Source organism: Drosophila busckii, chromosome 3L (genome assembly GCF_011750605.1).
Source record: "Drosophila busckii strain San Diego stock center, stock number 13000-0081.31 chromosome 3L, ASM1175060v1, whole genome shotgun sequence".
Taxonomy (NCBI): domain Eukaryota; kingdom Metazoa; phylum Arthropoda; class Insecta; order Diptera; family Drosophilidae; genus Drosophila; species Drosophila busckii.
The window spans coordinates 10602735-10626827 of record NC_046606.1 but is presented as its reverse complement, the minus strand read 5'-3'; the positions used below and the strand labels follow the sequence as shown (position 1 = coordinate 10626827).

Sequence of the window (24093 nt, the reverse complement as noted above, 5' to 3'; positions counted from 1 at the left end):
AAAAAAAAATAAACCCAAAACAAAATAAACTCCAAACGCTGTTTGGATTGGGCCAAGAGCGAAAGCGAGCATATTGCTTGGCTGCTTTGGCTGTTATAAAATTGTGGCCACGCCCTTTAGCTGGATTTATGCGCTGCCGGAAAACCAAGAAGGAACAGCACACAGAAGAAAAAACGGCAGCAAACTATGCTTGTGTGCGAATGGGAAAGCGAATGAATCGGTCTCGTAGTTCTTGTAACAATAGACCTAGAGCAGCAACCCCTAAGTGGAAGTTGTGTAATACAAACGAATCCAAAAGATACTTGAGACATAGACAGAGAACTGAGCTGAACTGAAGTTGAGTCAACGCTTCGTGGTGGGTGGAGTTAAGAGCTCTAAAGGTGGCAACTGGTTTTCATTTGGCTAAAGCACCAAATAATTTACAGTTATGTGTCTGGAGCATAATTTCATCACAGAGAAAGTCACAGGATTAATCATTGAATAATTCTAGAAGCTCCAAGGTCTCATTTGATAATAAAAAATTACATTTGATTAATGAATTGAAGCGCGGTGAATTATAATATAAAATCATATATGTAATTTTAGATATGCATATAGTTTATTAACACATTTGAGCCGCCAGACGTTTACTTAAGCTTTGACTTTCACTTATAATAAATTAATTACTTGCTGTCAAAAAGAAAGTGATTCAGAACATTTTGACTGGTCTTTGTTATAAATTCTGCCACAATAATTATATTTAATGTCAATGCACATTTATTACTCAAAATCTGGCTGTAGACATTTATTACCGTTATTAGCTTAAAGCAATATTTATAACTGGCCTGGCATTATAAATATACGAAATATGCACTAATGTGTATAAAAAAATTCGCGAGAATTACAAACAAAATAAACAATCAAATCAGTTGAGCTACGGCCCGTTGCGCTCAGACGAGCCCATTGTTTCAAAATATGATATACCTGATATATCAGATGAAGTGAGAGACAAGGAATTTATGACAGACGTGCATTACTTATAAAATAAAAGAGCAGCAAGTCGGAAGCAGTGAACTTGCATTTATAGATTATACTTGATATATAGCCAGACTGAGCTGAAAGGCTCGTCAATTTTTATTTTATCTCAAAGAGCGCTGACAATTTAATACAATTAATATGCTAACTGTACTTCTCGCAGTCGCGACAAAGGCGCAAGGTGGTCGATCGACTACACCCACTACTACTACACACTACTGCAAAGAGAGCGAAGAGAATAAACGGCCTGGCAACTACACAAACATTTTTGGATAATAAAAAAAAATTATAAGAAGCAGCATACGAATGAGACGATGTCAACAAAAATACCAAAACAAAAAAAATTTCATACAGCGCGCCAGCGAGAGCAACTGAGGCCTAACTGAGCGCGAGAGAGCAAATCAAAGCACACCACCAACAGCGCTGAGCAGCAGGTACTTTTTATAGAGAGAGCGCAGGTACTGCAGCCAGCGAAGAGAGAGAGAGAGAGAGCGAGCGCGTCAGTATAAAAGCGCGTGTGTTACGCTCAGCGCATTCAGTTTGAAGTTTGACGCCGAGGCGTGCAGCAGTCAGCGCATCAAAGCAGCAGCAGCAGAACAAAGTGAACGAAGCAGACACAATAATTTTGACGTGTTTAAGCAAAAGAAGCAGCAGCAGCAACAACAACAACGACAAAGCATTTTGTGTAGTTAATTTATTCATTGTGTGATTGTGCGTATTGGCAAAGAGAAAGTCTTGAGTCATCTCTCTGGCATATAAGACATAAAAATTACAAACAATTGTGCAATTTGTGCATATAAATAAAAACAAAGAACAAGTTTTTCGTCAACTACAACGAACGAACTCTCTCGATCCTATAATGGCCGTGGCCTTCTATATACCCGATCAGGCGACGCTGCTGCGCAAGGCGCAAGAGCAGGAAAAACAATTGCTGCGACTACGTCAGTGGCAAATGGCCACAGTGATGTTGAATACCATACGCCAGCTTATGGATTCCAACTCACTGACCAGCCAGTGTCTGCAGCGAGCGGGACGCAAGTGTTGCAAGTGGCGCAAACCGTCGCAATAAGCACCGCAATCTGAGTAAACCACCAACTAACAATAGCAACTACAACTACAACAACAACTACAACAAGTCTACAGTCAGTACAAAGGCCAAGAAGCCCCTCAAACATCTTTTGTCATCTTAATTCGAAGCGACGGCAAATCTCAAAAGCAGCATCTCCAACAAGTTTTGTTTTAATTTGTTCATTTCAAAATAATTTATAACAAAATTAATGCCCACACCTCAGTTTACTCATCAAAGCGATTGTGATAATGGTTTTGTTTCTATGCAACAACTATAATATATAGCTCAAAATTAAAAAAAAAAAAAAAAAAAAACATTTTTCGATTTAGAAATGTATTTCATTTAATTTACGAATTACTTTTGTAATAAACAAAAAATGTATATTAGTTCTTAAGCCTTTTATATGCGTTCGGCGCAGTTTTTTCATAGTTTTTAAGAGCTCCCCAAAACAACTGTAAAGCTTATGAAAAGATGATGATACTGTATTCAGAATATAAATATTGTAAGGTTTGCTAAAAATTGCATCAATTTTTTGTCAAACAAAATAAAAAAAAAAAACAACATACAAAAAAATTTATAAATGTCTATTTATTTACGCGCTGCAACTGAAATCAATCAATATCGGAAATAAATAAATCAGCTCAATGCATATCGGAAGTGAAATAAATCAGCGCATATATAGCTTGATATACGTAAATAAAAACAAAGAAAAATATTCTTTGCTGTATTTAAAAATTGCTGCTCTTTGGCTGCAGAACAAAGAAGAAATTGTTGCTACCCGCTGAATTTGTCAAATGCCGACGGCAGCAGCAGCAACTGCAACAACAAATAACAAAAACAACAACAATAAGCAAAAGTAGAACATGAGCAAACCAGATGCAGATGCCGACGGCTCTGCATTAAATGGAAAACACTTCATGTTCTTGACGATTCCATTTGAAATGAGTTCCGTCGGCTGAACAAGTTTATTATATAATATACAATGCGAAAAATCGTTCGTGAAATAATATAAATTTAATTGCAGTGTTATTGTTTGTTTACTTTATTTTTAGCGTATGGCATTCAGATTCCATTTCTTTAAAACTTAGTATGGGCATATAACTATATATGCTACAGTTATAGACCAAATAAGTAGCATTTGATTAGTGCTTACTGTATTTTCAATTAGTTATTTTTATGGCTGATTAATACTTAAGTTATTTAATTTTTTATGTGCTTGTGAAAAATATTTCTTGTCAACAAAGTAAATAAAAAAAAATTTACTAAACAGTTAATTTTTGTAGTATTTGGTTAACACTATATTTAAAATAAAATCTCCATTGTAATAAAAAAAAAGTCAAAACTTATTAAATAAATAGTCAGAAATATAAGTATGTGCTAATTATATATTTTAGTTATTGTATTATTTTCTAGTTTAGTGATTTACAATTTGGCGAGCAATTATTCAATATTTTTATTAACCTAAATTTAAAAAATATTTTAGTTAATGAAAAAATCTTATTGCAAACTCGTTTAAGTCTCTAGTTAAGTCTCTAGTTAAGTCTAAAAAACTCTGCAACGCTTGAAAAATTTTTCGAATTTATTTTTAGATATTTCCAGGGTTTATTACTTGATAAACTTTTTTAATTTGAATTGCTTTTGATTCGATTTGCCAAATAATTATTTTTTCTGCCTCCAGCCATTTTTTTTTAAGAATTATATTACTTGAAACAATTTTTGTAATAAACAAATTACATTTAAATATTTGATTATACAAAAGAATTCTTATTTACCTCAAGCTTTTTTTGCTTAGCTGGGAAACTTTTGTTAATTTTTATTTTCATATTAAATATAAGCATTGTCTGCTATTTATTTAAATTAAAATTGAAATTTTTTCTAACATGTTTAGCTTTAAGTTCCGCTACATTTCGCAAATAGTTAAAACATTTAAGAAACATACATATGTAGATTTTAGCATATCTCGTGTGTATTTACCACATTTCAAAAGAACTTTATGCAAAGTTTTTCGCTGCAGTTGTGTTGTTAACACCAAATACACGTTTGTTGCAAGAACTGGCAACTTGCAACAGCCACATGCCCGTTGGCAACAAATTCAATTATGCAAAAGTATGAAAAACATTTCGACTGGAGTTGAAACTTCGGTTTGCTCCTCCCTGGATGATAATGTCAAAAAATTAGGTGCTAACAAAACAATTTGCATTTTTAAGTTAATTTTTCGCAGACTGCACAATGCTAAGGAAAAGCGCGCAAAACTTATGGAAAATCAGCGCTGGAAAATTCGACTGGGGGCCGCCTCATCATAAGCGTCATTTACTTCAGACTGTTGCTGTTGCCCGCTCGTCGTTTAATTAAACTTTTGCACTTATGCAGCTGCAGCAATCAGACGCGACTAGAGTGCATCCTGTGCCAGGATCTCGCGTCCTGTGTGTTCAATTCATTTTGATTGGCAAACATATTCGAGAGAGCGAAAAACTTCATAAAATGTTTGAGTGCAAAAAAAATCAAAAATTTTTCACTTTAGCAAACAAAACTAATTAACGTTCAACAGATAAAAGTTGGCTAAATGCTCCCAGCGGGTTGTGGGTGTGGCCGTGGCATATGAAAAATAATTGAGACAAGTTTATGATTATGTTTTGCAACTTGTTGTGTGCCCCACACGCAATAAAAAAACTTTTGCCAGCGATTTGTAAGCGAAGCTCTAAAAATCTCAGACAGAAAAACAGTTAATACATGTGCTTAGAGTCAAGTTACTCTTGAGCTGTTAATTAGCGCTTCTAACTTAAGCAAACTCGCATCAAAACAAAGCGCACTTTATTGATATAAATTTCTGGGAAATTGCGCCAAAGTTGCCGCCGTTGCCTTTTCGATTTTTATCTGCGACGATTTCTCACATAATTGCCTGACATTTTGACCAATTCGCCGAGGTCTTTTGCCCTAAACGCATTATTCGATTAGACGCGCGAACTCCAAGGATAATCCAAAGGATAAAGCAAAAAAAAGAGAAACCCAAACGCACGACCCAAGAACATGGCAGTAATCCCCAAAGAGCAAGCGGAAAACAAAGAAAAATGTGCGAAATTTAAGGGAATAGTCGACTACGAAATTCACTTAGATTACAAATTTGTGCTTAAAGTTTTGCTTAGATTAGATTTATTTATTAAGTTAACGTTAACTAATTTTAGTAACACTAATTTTTATTCCTACAATTTTTGTAGCTTGTGGAATTTCCAAATAATATAAAATATTTATTGCAATGAATTTTCAACAATTTTTTTTATATTAAATAGCTCTTAGTATTTACTATTTTTTTGTATATTTATTATTTATTGATAAATATTTTTTATATTGAATATGTATTTATTTAATTATGTATTTGCTGTTTATTTATTACTGCTAAGATGTTTTTAAGTTAAATGAGTTTTATGTATTGTAAATTTATTTTGTATTATTATTTTTTATGTTAAAGTAGGATAAGCTTTTAGTATTTACTAAATTTATATTTAAATTATTTTTTTGAAATATCTTTTTATATACTAAAATGCTCAATGCACTTTGTTATTTATTTTGCTTTTATTATTTCAATTTTCTTCTTCTCTTAAAGTGTATTCTTAAGTTCGTCGCTTCTTCATTCATTTCCTTGCCCTTTTTTTCCAAGCGAATTTGTGTGGAAAAAATATTAAATTAAATCAAATCAGTCAACAACTAATGGCAGCATAATGACATTAGCTGCGTCGTCTGCTCAGCGGCGTAGAAATGTTTTTACACGAATTATGACGGCAAGTCCTTTACAGGCGAAGGATTAGGCAAAGGCGCGTCTGGGTGTTGCCCTAAGTCAAGTGGAAAAAATGAATGAAAATGTGCGTTGTGTCCTTTGCTCTGGGTATTATGACAGTTGTGCACAAATAAACTTAACTAAGATAATTATAGAGCAAATGTGATTTGAATTAAAGCTGTGGAGTCGGTCTTAGTTATGTGACTATTTATAATTTGGGTATATAAATATTATATACATAACACATATAAGATTTGATATAAGTTAGCACTAAAATATATTTTCATTATGCTTTTTGCATATATATTAAAAATCTTAAGCAATTAGTTCAAACACTAAGTGGTCGATTTCTCTCTTTGACATTCATTGAATATTTTATAACTAACATTAGTCAATGATTTTTATTATAAACCATCTTAAGCTGCCTTTTAGGGGTCTCAGTAAGTTGTGTTAATATTGAAAAAACACACATTTAATTTGTAGAAAAAACTATTAGAATATAAATATATATAAATGAATTAGTTTCAATTTTAAATAGTTGGGAAAAGGTTTACAAAAAATCAAAGCGAGTACAAATAATTGGTAGCTGGTCTCATAGATTGTTTTAAAACTAATTTCAATTATACAAATTAAATATGTACAATTAAATTTAAATATTACTACCCAAAGTATTTTGTATCAAAATCGCTCTTTGAACAACTTTGTTATTAATGTTTATGCATTTATTATATTTTCGCTAATTTAATTATTTATTTTGCAGTGAAACTAAGATTGAGTGAGCTGTCCACATTTATAAGTAAGTAACGCTTTATTTAAATTTGCATCAAGCTGAGATACTAAAGTGCCTCAATTTTCTTTTACAGAGCCCACACAATTAAAACATTAGCATACTTGACTTATTTGCTTTTATTAAAATTGATGAACATTTGCAATTTGACTGCAAGAAAACGCCCAAAAGTAATCGAAAAAAACCCGAAAGAAACCCTCAAACTTATAACAAGCATCATTTATAAGCCGCGACAAGAAACATTTAAAAATGTGCCTTTGATTGATGATATGCAGACAGGAAAAAGGACACGACAATGGCAAAAACCAAAATCAAGCACGGAAAACGGAAATGGAAAAATGTTTACGAAAAGCAAAAATATACATTAATTATTGAAATGTCATTAAAAGCGAAGCACGAGGCTGACAATGCATGAATATTTAAGAGCAATAGGGCAGCAAATAAGCCAAAATGAAATTATGACAAGCGAAGCACGAAGGATGCGTGACCACAACACACACACACAACACAAATGAAATCTAGATAACGTTAAGGGCAAAAATGACGCATTACTTGAAGGTGCGCAAATCACGCAGCCAAAGCAAAAGATGCTCGACTCCACCCCCAGTGAAAGAAAATGCCTGATGAAGAGCCATATTAATTGCAGGGTGGAAATGATAGCGACTGCTCGTTCGTCATTCATCAAGTTGAGCATTTAATTACTTTGTTTAGTTTGCTGTATAATAAACGCACTTAAAGGCATTAAAGTTGCTAACTGGACAAATCGCTAGAGCAGCGTGAATTGGCATCCCCCAGGCGACTTGGATGAGATTCAAATTTGGGCAGGACAACCCGCGGCTTTTTGCAAATTTTCGCACCGCGCGGCAACTGACGGCGTCAAAAACTATAAAATAAACAAACTTCCGCTGACATTAAGGTCCTGCCACATCTTGTGACACACACACACACACATGAACATATACGCTGATGAGCTGTTGATATTTGATGTGTTTGACATACGCTCGGTCGCATTGATTGCAACATAAATAATGAATTTATGCTGACAGCAAGTCATCAGCAGCAAAAAGGACAACAGCACAGTAGACGGCACACGGTGGTGAGATTTGCGTTGCATCCTTTTTGCCAACTAATAAAATATGTTTTTATTGCAACCAAACACGTACGCATTGCATATAAAAATTAATGAGCCAGGGAGGCGCGCGTCCCTTTTTCCATTTTCACAAACGCGCATTGCAATTTTCAATAATACAACAAAGCAAGCGATATGTTTTAATCTGCATATAAATATGTCAGTTAGCTTAGCATATATAATTTTTATTTCGCATTGTCGCTGCTTTCTTTAGTTTATATAGACGCTAATTAGCCTGCATTGTGGTTTGTTTTCTTTAAGTTTTTACGGCACTTACGAGACTTGCAACATTGTGTGGCATGGCCAGCAGCAGCAGCTGTTGTCTAGCTAAATATTAAATCCACTGCGCAAACAACAATTTTTATGCGTTTGCTGAGATTTCATTTCATAGATTTATATCCTTGCCGTACGCAATTTTATTGAAATAGGAAACTTTCTGCATATTGCATGCATCAAATAACAGCAGCAACAACAACAACAACGTCGCATATTTGCTCAAGTTTGCAACATTTTCTTATTCTTCTTCTGCTGCTTTGGCTAGTTTTTTATGACAAAGAATGAAATGAGCTGAAATTATTGACGCAAAAAAACGGAAATCGCTGGCAATAGTCAAAGGAAATAAAAGCAAAATTACTTTTGATAAAGCAACTACACACACACACACACATAACACACACACTCATAAGCTTGAACGCGCGGCTATAAAAATGGATCCCAGCAGGATGTTCACATCGAGAGGGCGTTGATTTGTCACAAGTAGAATTATGAGAGCATTCCAGGATGTTGTTGTCCGTTTAAGCAGCTGCCATAGACAAGGACAACAACTACAACAACTACAACAAACATCTTCAATTACCGGAAAACGTGTCTGATAATACCTCACTCTGAGTATTTGGCTCCAAAACGGCGACAAAAGTAAATAAAAAGTAATTTTATTATTTTGATTTTTTACGGCCTGGATTTATATTATATTTTCTTTCTTTTTTTGCGCAGATTTCAGTGCGTAGAATACACTGCAACTATTTGGGGGCTGTAAGAATTTAGCGCAGACTTTGGCATATGCAGCTTGAAATTAACAAGTAAGTAAATAAATGCTGTAAATTATATGTCTATTATTTTATAATTATTGTTATACAAGTAGAAAAAATATATATAGCCTGTCAACTATAGCTTGTTGGTCTAAAAAAATACATTTCAGTAAAATATACAGTAAACAGCCTATATAAGCAACAAATCTTAAAAGCTGAATAAGAATTAAATTAAATAATATTATTATATTGTTCTTATATAAATTTAAGAATAAAATATATTTGCTAACACAAATATTGTTACAAAATAATATTGCTGAATGTTTACTGAAATTTGATTTAGACTGCGTTAATGTTCTTGAAACTCTAAAAAAAATATTCTATTGTTAATTACTGTTTTTTTTTTTGCAAGTGGAATGCCCAAATCCTCGTTAGCTAATTTTGTTGTTGTTATATTGTTATAAAATAATTTAATTTGAGTTCTCAAAGGTTCTATAATGTTCTTAAAATTCTTAAAAAATATACACTTTATTTTCTGCTTAATGTTGTTTTAGTGGACTTGAAATTAGAATTTCATAACTTTCTAATATTCTGTAAATCCCAAATTCTGTATTCCCAAATCATTGTTGGATCAACTCTGTGTTCTTATATTACTATAAAATAATTGTATTAAACTTTCTGTAATGTTCTAACATTCTGAAAATATATATTCCGATTACTGTCCTTTTAGTGTATGCGAAGTTCGAATTTCATCAATTCAATTTATCGATATTCTGTAAGTGAATTCGCAATCCGTTGTTGGCTACACTTTTTTAGCAGCTATATTGTTATTTTTTTGTATCTACCCATAACTATAATAATTTTTAACAACGCAACGTCAGTCGCTGGGTTTATATGACTTAGAGCGGTTATAGCTGGGGATATGCATTAATATTAATAACCAGAGCAAACATTGTTGTTGCTCTGGCTCAAGTGTTGAAATGTTGCCGTGCAGAAAAGTCCTTTTTCTCTATATGTATGCGTTAGGTGTGTTTACGAATAGTTTTAATGGGTTATTACGGTTGTTGCTTCGGTAGCTTCGTTGTCAGCTCAGCTCCTCGCTAAGGAAAATGTCATAAATGTCGTTCGCTCGTAAAAGGACGAATGCAATTTCAGCACTGCACGCCGCGCCCCTCAAGAAGTAACTGCACTTAAATTTATATTTTTTATGCGCTACCAAACCCACAAAAAAATGCTTGTTGTGACTGCTGGGAAGGCAGGGAGAAGAAAGGACGAAGGCTGCGTGTGAAATTATGATAAATGTGCATAAAATCGCATCGAGGCAAATAACCGCAGTTGTCCTGTTTTGTGTCCTTTTGCTGCACTTTTCGCCGCTTGTTGCAGCTCGTCATAAAAAACTCTGTGCGCTGTGTGTCCTGGCGGCACGCAGGACAATGCACAGCGTCAAGCAAATGGCGTTTTTGATTGCATTTTCTTTTAATTAAATTAGCTTTTTTATATGCGCTGCTGCTTTTTGTTTGTCGCTCATAAAAAAACACAAACCAAAACCACAACTAAAAAAATTATTTTCAAAAATTACAACTTCAAGGAGTGGCCAAGTTGTAATTTTTTCCAGCATTGCATAAAATGCAATAAATTTGCGGATTTACTTTTATTCGAGTTGTTCAACTAGCAGTTTTTAGAATGAAAAGTGTGCTAAAGTTGAGTTAAATTAGAAGAGAGTCTTAAATAGAGTTAGGCAAGGGTCTGTTCGGGATTTGTGTCTTTAAAAAGCTCTATAAAAATTCCAAACGCTCAAAAATCTCAAAGCCGGGTTTATTTTTTATATTTACTTTTTATCAATTGAAAAGTAACAAGAAAAATTATGATTAAGGAATTACTACAAATTTTGATATAAGGTCAACATACAATGTAGGGCTGGGAAAGTTTGTTGCGATATCTAACTTAACCCTACCCCCCAAAATGACAATAACAGGTACCCAGAGGGTTTTTCAATTTAGCTTAACCCTTACGTATATTCCATATATTATATAGAGTAGGGGCCAGATCCATATAGTGCTTATATTAGAACATTAATTATTTATTAATTTAATTACAATTATAACTATTATTACTAAATTATTACAGAAAGCTTTTTTTTTCAAATAAATTAAGCTAAATATTTAAATTGCAAAGAAAGAAAAAAATTCTGTAATGAGAGATCCAATATATCCACCTTAATAAAAATTATTTTAATTAAAACCCTCACAAAGAACAAAGCTCAACCTGATAATCTTTGCTAATACAGCTAGAACTCATTTCTGCGCTAGACTCAAACTCGACTCAACGACTTAAAGACGCAGTAGATGTAAATCTAATAAGAAGTCCTACGACTCCAAATAAACACTTGAGCCTGGGCTAACAAGTATTGGCCATTTCCGCTTCAAGGTAAATAGTTGTCCTACCAACAGAACTTTCGTTCAGCAACTGACCACTGAGGCTTGGACGGAAATTGCAAAATTTCTGCACCGTAATAAGATGAAATTAAGTTTGCACACAAGGCAAATACAACAAGCTGAACTGAGCAAATAACCAAGACACAGACACACACACACACATACACACACGTAAATTTATTTATATAGAAATTGTAAGAGGCTCAGCCACGCAGCAAATGAACCACTAATTGCGTGCCGAAATGCAATTTGGTGAACTTTGGGGCTCAAACCTGAAAGGCAAAAAGACAAACAGCAACTGACCAGAAGAAAGTAGAGAAAGGAAAGCGCATAAAACTTAACTGGGCTGTCTACCTCTTTGCTGTGCGCGCTTTAATTATGCATTGTTTAAGTATTTTAATCCCTTCGATTTGATATAGATTTGCTGGCAGCCCTGCCTAAGTGTTGACATTGATAAATTACTTGGCATTTGTTTTTTAGCGTGATTTATATTGCTCTAACCCATTCGTTGACACATTGACACGTGTCCTTGCTGCCCGCTTTTTTAATTAAATGCAAACAGAAATGACCATTTGATAAGCCTTGTTTGCATACACACACACATATATATGTATGTGTGTGTGTCTGCACATCCTTTGGCTGTTAACATTTTTCAGTCATTTGCACTCATATTTAAAACGCACTCTGCACTTCGCTCTCAAGCGTTTGCCACTGCTGCAACCAACTGCATGGCATTAATTTTTATAGACTTGACTGCATTCATGAAAATTCATTGGCATATCCATGCGCTTGTCCTGCTCATTGGCATTGGGCCCTTTTCATTCAATTCCATTTCCGTTGCCAGTTGCCACTGTGGTCGGTCTCTTCATAGGCCGTTGCACTCGGCTCTGGGCAGCAGCAACAATTTTCAACTTAATGATATTTCCAAATGCATTTGCAAATATGTTGCACATGCAACGTTTTAACGAAAAATCAAGAATTAAAAACAAACAGGCGCAGAGCAACGAATTTTAAATACACTGCATTAATATAGAATTTATTAGATTTAAATATAAACTTTGAAATTTAAATTGTTATGTCTCTGTTTACATAATTAAAAAGTTAGTGCTGGTCAAAAGTTAAATTTATTAAGTTTATATATATTTCTTTAATGAAAAATGGATTCTAAAATTTTGTTATACAATAATTAATACTAACATAGGTTTAAATTGAAATTCGGAAATCAGATTAATACTATTTAAACATTTTAGTTTATTTTCTATTAGACAAGAATCAAAGTTAATATAGTTATGTAAGAAAAGATTAAGAAATTATTTTTAGATAATATTTAAAACTAATATATATTAAATAATTAAAATAATATTAGTTTCCTTCAAGTATAAAAAGGTAATAGGATTATGAATATTTGAATGAACTGACATTTAGATAATATTAAAAATAAAGCTTAAGCTTGGAAATTAAAGTTTGTGTTTCAGATTAAGACTAGTCACAAATCAATGCGAATAATGTATATATATGTTTGCAAAGAGATCCAAATTTATTAGATAATATTTTTAGCCTTCAAGCTTCTCGCCACACACACACCCATTTACTTAATCAAAAATGTGCATGAAGCAGAATATATATATAATAATAACAATATATTAAATTTATATGTATATGTATAAATAAGCTAATAAAAACATGAATTTGAAATATAGAGATGATGAGACTGTATGAGAATACATTTTTTTTAAACTTTACTTATTTTTGTAATAATAATTAATGAAAGTTATTATGTTTATATATAGTTGAATATAAAGTAACTTTGAAGCTTAAAAAGTGCTTTAAAAATATGGTGAAAATTAAGTATAAAATATATAAAAACAAGTTGCTATCAATAGCTAACGAACTCTTTGGCACACACATAGCTATTGACTGACTATTGCGGTTTGGGCCTTTGGGAAATACGTTTTTGCCTTAACCATTTGGCAATATGTTTATGTGTAATTTTCAAATAATGGTTTAAATGTTTTTTCGGCAAACAATTGCAGTGACCATTGAGCGCGCCTCCTCTACACTCACTTCGATATTTTTGTTTATGGCATATTGGCGAATGTGTTACATTTGCGGTAATTTGTGCGTTCGATTTTGGTCATCGATATTGGTGGTGACGGATACGGTTCTGGTTTAGAGTTTTTGGCTCTGCGAATTTGTAATCAACATGGTTGTGGTTGTGTCATTGCAATTTGCCTGATTATTTTTTGCTGCGCCGCCGACTGTAGAGCATAGAATTTCACACATTTATGATAATTGCATTTTAGTTTAATTAATTTAATTAACTCACCAGCTGTAAATGAAGTCTCAATGCTTCAAATGTAAATGACGCTTAAGATTATCAAGTCTTTTATAATCTGCCGTGCAGTATTGACACTTGTGTCGATATGTCTGAGTATGCGTTAGCTCATGTCTTTTCAAGCTTGCTGCATGTTTCAAAATTTTACCACAAGTTCCACAAGGCGTAAGTTTGTTTCTTCTTCTTAACGGCTTTGGGCTTTACGCTTTGGATGTAGCTCGTAGTTGTCGCAGCTGAAGATTTCCAAGCAGTGCTTGCATTGAATGGCACATTGCATTGCATGCTCATCGAGTTGCTCTCTAGTTGGGAATGTCCTGCCACAGGTTTGGCTTATGTACATAGTCTGCATATAGTCACAGCTGTCGTCGCTTGCCGATTTATAGCCCATAGATGCGCTGGTGGCTTCTTCAAAGTTCTCTTCTGAGTAATTAGACATACGCTTCATATAACCTCCAGACGCGCTGGCAACTTCTTCAAAGTATGATTCGCTATTAGTTTCTATGTCCAGTTTGTTGTCAACATCAGACGCACTAACAACTTCTTCCAAATCGTATTCAGGATCAGTTTCCATCTCCAGTTTGCTCTCAAGATCAGACGCGCTTGCAACTTCTTCCAAATCATATTGAGGATCAGTTTCTATCTCCAGTTTGCTCTCAGGATCGGAACCAATGACAACTTCTTCCAAATCATATTCATAATCAGTTTCTAACTCAAGTTTGCTTTCAAGTTCGGACGCACCGACAATTTCTTCCAAATCATATTCAGGATCTGTGAGTATCTCAAGTTTGTTCGCAAGATCGGACGCAGCGGCAACTTCTTCAAAGTCTGATTCAGCATCAGTTTCTAACTCAAGTTTGCTCTCAAGATCGGACGCAGCGGCAACTTCTTCAAAATCTGATTCAGCATCAGTTTGTATATCAGGAGTGATCCAGACGTTCTCTTCCGTAGATGCATTGGCAGCCTCTTCAAAGTCTGTTTCAGTCTTCTTCTCTTCTTCTTCATAGCTGAATTCATCCATTTCCAACTCAAGTTTGGTCCCCAGAGCGTCCGCAACATCTTCAAATTCTGATCCACTATTACTTTCTAACTCAAGTTTGCTCTGCAGAGCGGTCCAGCCGTTCTCTTCCGAGTTGTTCATTATGCTCATTATTTGCAAGCAATAAGTTTGCTCATACCTGCGTTTAAAGCTGTAAGTAGTACGCGCGTCCAAGCTGCAGCTAACGCAAATCTTATTCGAAAACATATCGCCTGGATGCGCTTTGTAGCTGCTGCAGTCGTTTAAAATATCCGCCAAGACAGCCATCGAACTCCGGCATAAGCCGCTCAGCAAATATATCCAATAAAACTTTAGCTCTGAAGCTGCGCGCGCAAACACGACAGTTATCCATATTCTTATAGTAAATATACTCAATTGCTTAATTATTCATCACATGTGCGTAGAACAGCTGGATAGAGATTTATCGATAGATGAGCAGTGCTGGAAAGCGAAACTGCAAAAGGCAGCACTAAGTATCGATACTTTGTAGCTCAGCTGTTGGCAAATTTAGCGGAATTATGCATGCGTGAGCCTTAGAGCTGGCAAAATATCGTTGTGTATGCCTATCGTTGTTTACGATATTTAAAATAACAGCGAAGACAACATCGGTGCTTTTCCAGACCGTTAAAATTTAAATACAAACTAAATGCAAAGACTAACTGAGATGCTGGTTTTTGCTTATAGATCATAACACTGGGCAATAAGCTTAGAATTTTTTATACTTTAGAAATCTATTCTTTTGTTTTCTGAAGGATTTAAAATTTTTCTTTGCAGCTCCATTGCCTTGATTTATTTTACTAACCCGCAAAACTTGCATATTTTCATAATTGTATAAAAGTTAATAAATAATTGAATAGGCCGCAGCTTTTATTTAAAACATTTTAAGATTGCATAAGTTCCTAAGCTGATATGCAGAATAGTTAAAATTCTAAGAGAGGTTCAAAGCTTGAACTGCACACTAATTTTTCTAGAATTCATATTGCTGTAGTTTTCCTACGTAAAGTGGCTGTTGACCAGTGTAATTTATTCACAAGATTTGGAATAAAGCTTCTCGAGATCTGAAATGGCTTAGCCACCATTTCTTAAGAACCTCGAAGATTCGCTTGGGTATGTCAGCGGATTTTAAATATATGTCATCAGTCTAATATAGATTGCCATAATATAATTTTAATATTTTTCAACTCAATCAAAAAGTAAACTTTTTCCTTTACAATGCTTTTGATATTTCTCAACTTCAAGTACCCTTAGCGTATTTAAAGAATAATGACAACAATTTTCACTCCTTTAACAATAAATGCACAAGCAAATTACGTGCCAATCAAGCACTTGGAAAATGACAATGGGCCAGAATGCGAGGCGTCTCTGATAAGACACAAGCAGACAACATGTCAAGCCGAGCACAACACGTAAGACAAACTTGTAGATTTAACACAGAGGACAGACACGGCAATAAGACAATCCTTGCCGCACACACAGACACGCATTCGAGATATCCTGGCGCTGATACTAGCAGCAGCAGAGGCTGAGACTGTTTGCTAATTAGCACACATATTCCTTGCAGGCAAAAGAAACAAACAGGCGACAGTGTCAACATTTCACGTGCAGGCAAAAACAAGCAGCAACTGGGGAATCCTTGCTACGTCTACGTCTTGGCGGATTAAATTGTTTAATTTTAAATATGCTCTGTCACTTCATTTGTAAGCAAGTCGACAAAAGTTCTGTGGGGGATAAGAAAAATCATTAACACGCCGCAAGCCAAACGAAAGGATAACAGATTTTTCTGCTAATTTGAAACGTAGTCCTTTGTGCGTGACGACTAGACATTGAATGGAGTGTGGGGTCTCTTCACTATCACAGACTCTAGATCAAGTTCTTGGCTTCTTAGCTCGACTCCTGCCCCGGTTTGCTTGTCTCGTTTTGCTTGAGTGACGAAGCACTGAGATAAGCTTTTAGCTTTTGCCAGGATGAGCGGTTGGGGTGTCTGGAAAAGTTTCTCAATAAATTGCGTTTCTCGGTTGCACGTTGACAGTTTTGCTTAACGCTTCATAATCAGAAAACAAATAAGTTGCCATCTAATTGTGTGTCCTGGTGCTTGCCTCAACAATTAAAGGCCCGAAAGGACGCGCAACTAAAAGTTGAAGCAGTCGTAGTCGCAGTCGAAGTCGCAGCTGGCAATTCCGTTTGCTTAACTTTTAAATGCACGCTCGACTAGTTGCTCAAGCCAAAGTCCTTGCGGCCAGCAACTGCAAGTCCTGGCGTCCTTTTTAACGCTTCGCCGATTGTTCACAAGACGAAAATTAATTGTTGAGTAATTGAAATTTTATTTATATTAGTGTCCTTTTGCGCGGATTTCCTTTTTGACGCACACCCCGATGGACTCAAGTGTGTAATTCTCTTGTTTTCTCAGTTGTAATTCGACTGCTTAAATTTTTTATTCAAATTTACTTTGGCTTTTTGTTTGGCTGCTCCCCTGAGTTGCGCCTGAGGCCAGCACGCCGGACAAGCAAAGAAATCAATTACACGCTTTGCGGATAATGTCATTACCACAATCCTAAATTGAAGCTTAGACTTTCAGGTTCTTAAATCAATATTAGTTATAAATTATCGAGCTTGTTACATAAAAATTAATTTTAAGTAAATAAGAGAAAATATGCTTAAAGTTAGGGAATATCTATATTTAAAAAAAAAATGATTAAGTAATACAATTTTAAAAATTATATAAATTGCTAAATTTATTTCATTAGCGTACAAAGAGTCTTTAATATATTTTATTATTTTCAGCGGATCTACATGCAAAATATTTTCTAATGCAAAGATTTCCAAATTTAATATAAAGGCAAAATATCTTAGCAAATGTGGAGTTTGCTTTCATGATTAAGTCGACCGAAGATTTCTGCTTCTATAAAATGGAAATATGTTGAGGTCCCTAATTTATAAGCCAATATACGGAACTAACCTTAAATTAATCCTCAAATGTAAGTAAGGATTGGAAGCTGTGAACATTTTCTTTCCGAACATGGCGATTATCTGAGGGAAATCGATAAGATCTGCTTACTGCTCAGTCAAAGGTAAAATGAGTTAGGCATTAAATATCTGTATTTGAAAAATTGTTTAAATTTCATTTGTGTTGCAGGCTACACTGTATTCCATGCATGTGCACAATTCAATATAAAGATTTGCATAAAATTAGTCTTAAATTACGAAAAGAGTTTGATTAAGGATTGGAAGCTTAGCTCTGTGAACATTTTCTTGGCTGAACTTGGAGTTAACTGAGGAAAATTGACAAAGTCCGCTAACTTTATTATTCAAAAGGTAAGAATTTAATTTGATAATGAAATAAATTAATTAATAACTAAATGAAATTAAGAAATTAATAATAAATAAATTAAATATTTGTATTTTATTTTTCAGTTGTAAGTATTTCCAGGGCTTACAGTATTCAGTGCAGAGTAGAACGACACGCTATCCATTAATAAGGATATGCCTAAAATTAGTCCCAATATTATGCACCAGACTTTAATTGAGAATTGTAAAGCTTTAGCTCTGTGAGCATTGCTTTGACTAAATTTGGAGTTATCTGATTGAAATCTATAAGCTGCCCCTACTACTGAGTTGAAGGTAAGAATAAGTATTGTAATCATTAAATATTCTGTATGTAATAATATTTTATTTTTCAGTTTTTTCCGGTCTTCACTGTATTCACTGCCTGTGCACAATCGAATGGACGCCTCCTATAAGGATTGCCAAAAATGAGTCCTATAATATGCACAAGACTTTTGTAAAGGATTGAAAGCTTAGTTCTGTCAAATTATTTGGCCGAACTTGGAGTTAACTGATGTACAACGATTCGGGTTCACTTACTGCTCATTCGAGATAAAATACAATAAGTTTGTAATCATTAAATATATATATGTATGTGATTATATTTTATGTTTTAGTTTTGTTTCTAGGCTTCACTGTATTCACTGCCTGTGTACAATCGAACGGCCGAACTTAAAGAATCGATAAGTTCCCTTTACTGCTCATTCGCAGGTAAACTAAGTTTGACATCATTAAATATGTGTATATAATCACTTTTTATTTTAGCAGTTGCAGGCTTCACTGTATTGAACGTTGGACCCTTCAGCTAAATACTCATTGCATGTCTGGCGCCTGTTCATCTTTAGCTTCAATGGTATGGCATGTGCCTGTTATCCATTTCAAATACTTTGTTAATGCATTTTAATTTAATTTCGCATGCCCAGCCGCACAGCCCAGCACACAATGCAATGCAAATGGCAAATGGACTGGCACTCGTCTAAAAAGCCAGTTGAACAATGTTGTTGCCACAGCCTCGCTTTAGAGTTGGGCGGCAAGTGCCTTTTCATAGGTGGGTGGGTGGAGCTTATGGCTGCAAGCAAAGTGGCACTAGAGTCAATAAGAATGCAATGCTCTGATGTCTGCCAGCCACACATAACAAGCTGGACACGAACTGGACAACAACAACAACATAATTGCCGCTCATTTGCAGCAAAATGGACAATTGAAGTGAAGCTGGAGCTGGCGCTGGAGCTGGAGCTGCCAAGTGCAGAGTACTTTGTACTTTTGTCATATGCAAATCAAACAAAAATGATGCGTAGCTTGGTAAGTTTAGATTTAGTTGGGGGGCGGGTTAGCAACATTGTTGCCGCAACATGCATGCGCTTTGTTTTTATATTTTTTATGCTGCAACATCAAATTTAAAATTTTATGCTACATTGAGAGAGAGTCTCGAGTCGAGTCTGTAGCGGAAACAAGCAATTTACTTTGGTCAAGATAAACGCAAGGGTCCAGTTCATAGTGGACCGTTAGCTTTTATTGGCCCACGCCAGACAATTACGTTTACTGCGGTCAGAAATGCAACAGCTATGAAAAACTCATACAACTAACTGCCGTTAGTTATGCGAGCGTGTGTTACATGTCGTATGCGTAATGTTTGCTTGCATGTCTGTGCGTTTAATTTGAAAAGTTTCGTTATCACACAAAATATATAAATGCAACATTGGCAATTGTGGCCGCCCCAACAAAATCTCATTAGAATAATGCACCACACACAACAAGCAAATGGGCGGCAGCGGCAGTGTGTGGGAGTGGCAAACAATTGTTGATTAAATTCATTTAAGTCATTTGCATACGAAATTGTCTGCTACTCAGAGGTTTTTATTATGAAACCGCATTGAAAAGTCATTTCTCGGTCTGGACCAAAAAGGATGCGTAAAGCCACAAGAATAATCAAGTTGCCCAGCCAGGTCTTAAGTCGTCCTCGCTCGCTCACGAAAACAAAAGCAATGCCAATAACAATGGCAATGCAAATGACAATCAAAGCCAAACTCTGCTGAGGTGTTTTGTTTGGCTTTTGTGGCAGCCACAAGGATATTGAAATGCACTTAGCAGTTAACAGTGCTGACATGAGCGTAAAGTCGAATTCATTTGTTTAAGTTGCAAGTAACATTGTTCATTAATTTAAGCAGCAAAGCTTTTGAAACATTTGCAATTATATAAATTTGATTAGAGCTTTAGACTGAGTTTTGTTAAATTAGTGAGCTTAAAGTAGAGATTGAATATTATAATCAATCATATAGATAAGTAATTTTAATCAATTTTCTAGCATTTTTTTAAGTATGTAGAACTTTAGACTGAGTGGCTTAAACTTAAGTTTATTGAATTGAGCATTGAAGCCAATTAAAAGGAACTTTTAAAAATATTATTAGTAAAGATTACTAATATGAATATTATAATCAATCATATGGAAAAGTAATGTTAATTAATTTTCTAGAATTATTTTAATTATGTAGAACTTTAGACTCAGTTCTTTAGACTTCGTGGACGTAAACTTCAGTTTATTGAACTGATCATTGAAAGCAATTAAATAGGTATTTTTAAATTATTATTTATAGCTTGAAAGTATTTTTAATAAATTTCTTAGACTAATAATTAATAGCGTAGAGCAATAATCTTCATACTTTGAGGCTTTATCGCAAACTTTACTCAACTTAACGCCAAATTAAAAGCTACAAACTCTTAAAATTGTGCAATTAGATAAAAATTTAATAAATATACTTGTACGAAAGTAATGCTAATTAATTTGAACTCAATTTTATTTAATTTCTTAATGAATGTCGAACTTTTCCCTAGACTTTGTATGCCAAAGTTTTCTAAATTAAACACAGAGAAAAAAGCGACAAGCTCTCAAAATGTTTTAGTTATAAAATATTAATTTAAATATTTTTGTAATTTTAATACATTTTTTAGATATTATTGAATAACTTAGAAAAGAGTTTTTAGACTTTGTGGGCTTTATTAAGCTAAAACTTTACTGAGCTGAAACAAATTTAAGCAAAAGCAGCGCTTAAAATATTTTAATTAAATAGTAGTAACATTAAATAATTTAAAGTATCGAAGCAGAGTGATTAAAATAAATTACTTAGAATTATTTGAAAACTAAGGGCTTAAGCGATAAAGTTTATTGACGAAACACAAATATTAAAAGCAAGCAGCGCTTTAAATATTTATAATTAAATAGTAGCAACGGCTTAATAATTTTATTTTCAAATGAAAGTAATTTAAAATAATTTTCATAGATTTATTTGAATAACTTAAAACGAATATGCTTAGGCTCAATCTCAAACTGAACTGAACTGAACCTTTGAACCATTTTAGCCAACACTTTGACTCTTTTCTTAGGCTTTGCTCACTGCTACGCTTATTGCAGCTGCTGTTTTGATAATTTAATTGAAATGGCAACTGAAACTGGCAAATGCCATGTTGATGTTCACACTGAGAAATTCAAGTGACGCGTACAGATCTTAAACTTTGCAGTAAGCCGACACTTTTGAAGCTTCAACGGGCACACACATGTCTGGTTGGCCATTGATTGCATTAGGCCAACAATAGCGACGTGGCCCGAACAGTAAAGTAAAGTTAACAAAAGTTGGCTCCACTCGTTGCTTTTAACGATTTTAATTGATTTTGAGCAACAGACCGCAGCAAGAACTTTTAGAGGAAATGCCTCGTTTGACTTTTATTGAATTAAAATAGCGCGTATCCTGCGAGCTTATCCTTGAGACTAAGCCACACACGTGTGTGTGTGAGTGTGTGTGTGCTAATTGCAGTTGTAAGTTGAGCACGTGATTACCTTGGCAAGAAAAACACAAAATTTTTTGGCAGCTAGCTACTTCCTGCCGCAGGACTCTGTTGAAAGTTTGCTTCATGTAGTTTTTACATATGTTGTGGATTTTTTTTTTTCTTTTTTGCCTTGTGCGCATTTTTGATGAACTTGGCTCTTGCCTTCGACTTTGGCTTCCTTGTCAGCGCATCCATTTGCATATCGTTTACGCTTTAATGTGATTATGGCGTGTTGCATATTCAATGCCTTTGGCTTGAACTTTTAAAAGTAAATTTTGCTTCTTTCAGTTTTTTGGTTTTGGTTTTTCGGTTAGTTGCCTTAATGGCTGCTTTAGTTTTTCTTTGGCATGTAAACAGAAATAATAATGAATATTTAAATATCATTTAATGGCTTCTCTTTACTTAAAGCTCTCGCAGTAGCGCTCAACAGCAATTGACCCGAATTCCATTCGCAGCTCACAGCTCACTTGTCTCGCTTGCTATCAAAGTTTTATTACACAATTTACAATAAAATGTATTTACGACTATGTTTTGCAACTGCTTAAACCATATACTTGAAGTGCCATAGTTAATGCACCTTTTATTGATCTAACAAGGAGTTCAATAGACCTTACAATCCACACCCCCCCCCAAAGCCTCCAACTGTAATACAAGGCCATAGCATTGATGACCACTGTCCAAACATATACACTACGATTTCTAATCGGCCAGGGTATTTAACATTTATGTATTCGTTATGTAACAAATTGCAAATTGTTTGTCAATTGGCAATTGAATTTAATTTAATTATATTTGTCTTATGCAAAAATTTCTTTGCAAATGTTTAAAAATATTTTGAATTATTAAGATTATACATTATTTAATTGTTGAGTATTTATTATGAAATAAGCATTATGTACATTAGTACATTAGTTTCAAATCAATTTGATACAAAACCACTTACAAAAGTTTAAGCAAAAACGTTTGAAAATTATTTGAGCATATTTCTTGGTTCTAAAACTAAGCCTGGATTTAAATAAAAAATATGTATTGATGCAGCTTTATACTTTAGTAATCAATACAAACTGATAAAGAGAAAAGTATTAGAACGATTGGTTGATGTTTAAAAAAATTATAGCCAATAAAATTCAATTTTCTAGGTTTTCTATTAAGCAGAGTTTATTATATTAGAAATTTTCAGAATTTTCAATAGATTTAATTCTGATCTAATTTAATTTTTATCTAGAAATAAATCTAAATAGATATGCACTTAGATGTTTGATATGTCACTGAAGCAGATTCCGTAGCAGTTATTTATTATTTTAAATAGCTGAACTTTTCATTCTTTAATTGATAAACATTTATAACGACGATATTATGATATTATTGGATAAGAAGAATATCACTTACATTTATTTATTTATTTAATGTCAACTATGAACAGTCGACGATAGAAGAAAAAGATTACATAAAATATTTATTTAAATTTAGAAGTATTAAAAATTATTTTTTTCGTTTTAAAATTTGATAAACTTATAGATTGGGACCCAACTTTAAAGTAGATCAAAATAGCTCAATTAGTTGTTAATTATTCTTACCTAATGCATTTCTAATTTCCACAGATTTATTTTTCGACTTATCCCCCACTTTGCTTACTGCAGTTGCAGTGTATTTGAACTTTGGTGTTCTAACGTCATTGCTTAATTTATGTTTTTTATATAGCACGCTCTAGCTCTATAACATTTTTTGTGCATGCAGTTTTATTGTTTACTATTGACTGTGTGTGTGACTCGATGTGACACGACTATATGTCAGCAACATAATTCACAATTCGCTAGTTTTACGAGTCGCTTCCGTTCATTTGGACTGGACATTGTGAACGTAAAAAGGCAACAAATAAAATGCGAGAGAGCAGAGGACTTGGCACCGCTGTTAGACCAGTGGGAATTGTATTTTGGCGACGACGCGCCCGCATCATCAACTGACCATTGTCCACTACAGTACGCTGCTTCTCTTTTTTTTACAGCAGCAGCAGCACAAGGGTCATCCTTTTGTGCTTAATGGCCGGGGCGAACGATTGACAGTTGGGGAGAGGGGCGCAGTTTTTACTTTGCTCTTCAAGTGTTGAGCTTATGCGTTACGTCACTTTTTTATCATTTGTGTTTTTTTTTTTCTTTCGGCTTGACCGTGTGCAAACATAAGTTATTTATGATCCATCATTGTGCAATATTTGGTAAATCTTACAGACTTTTTACGGCTGTCCTTTCGTCCCCTTACCGCTGCTCAAATTGAGGTACAGCTTGAACTCTGGGCCTTCATTTGAGTGTAGTAACTCCCACTTGCACTAATAGAACAAATGTATGTTT

General features: G+C 34.2%; 1 protein-coding gene across 1 annotated transcript; it reads left to right on the top strand.

Annotated features, from left to right (window-relative positions):
* Nucleotides 1–1565: 1565 nt before the first annotated feature.
* Nucleotides 1566–2123, top strand: LOC108599006 (cell death protein rpr). The gene has a single exon (XM_017985782.2). The coding sequence runs from the start codon at nt 1874–1876 to the stop codon at nt 2081–2083; it is 210 nt and encodes a 69-aa protein (XP_017841271.1). The 5' UTR covers nt 1566–1873; the 3' UTR covers nt 2084–2123.
* Nucleotides 2124–24093: the final 21970 nt, after the last annotated feature.

Coding starts and splice junctions, on each gene's coding strand:
- LOC108599006 (XM_017985782.2), top strand. CDS start 1,874: ATGGCCGTGGCCTTCTATATACCCGATCAGGCGACGCTGCTGCGCAAG.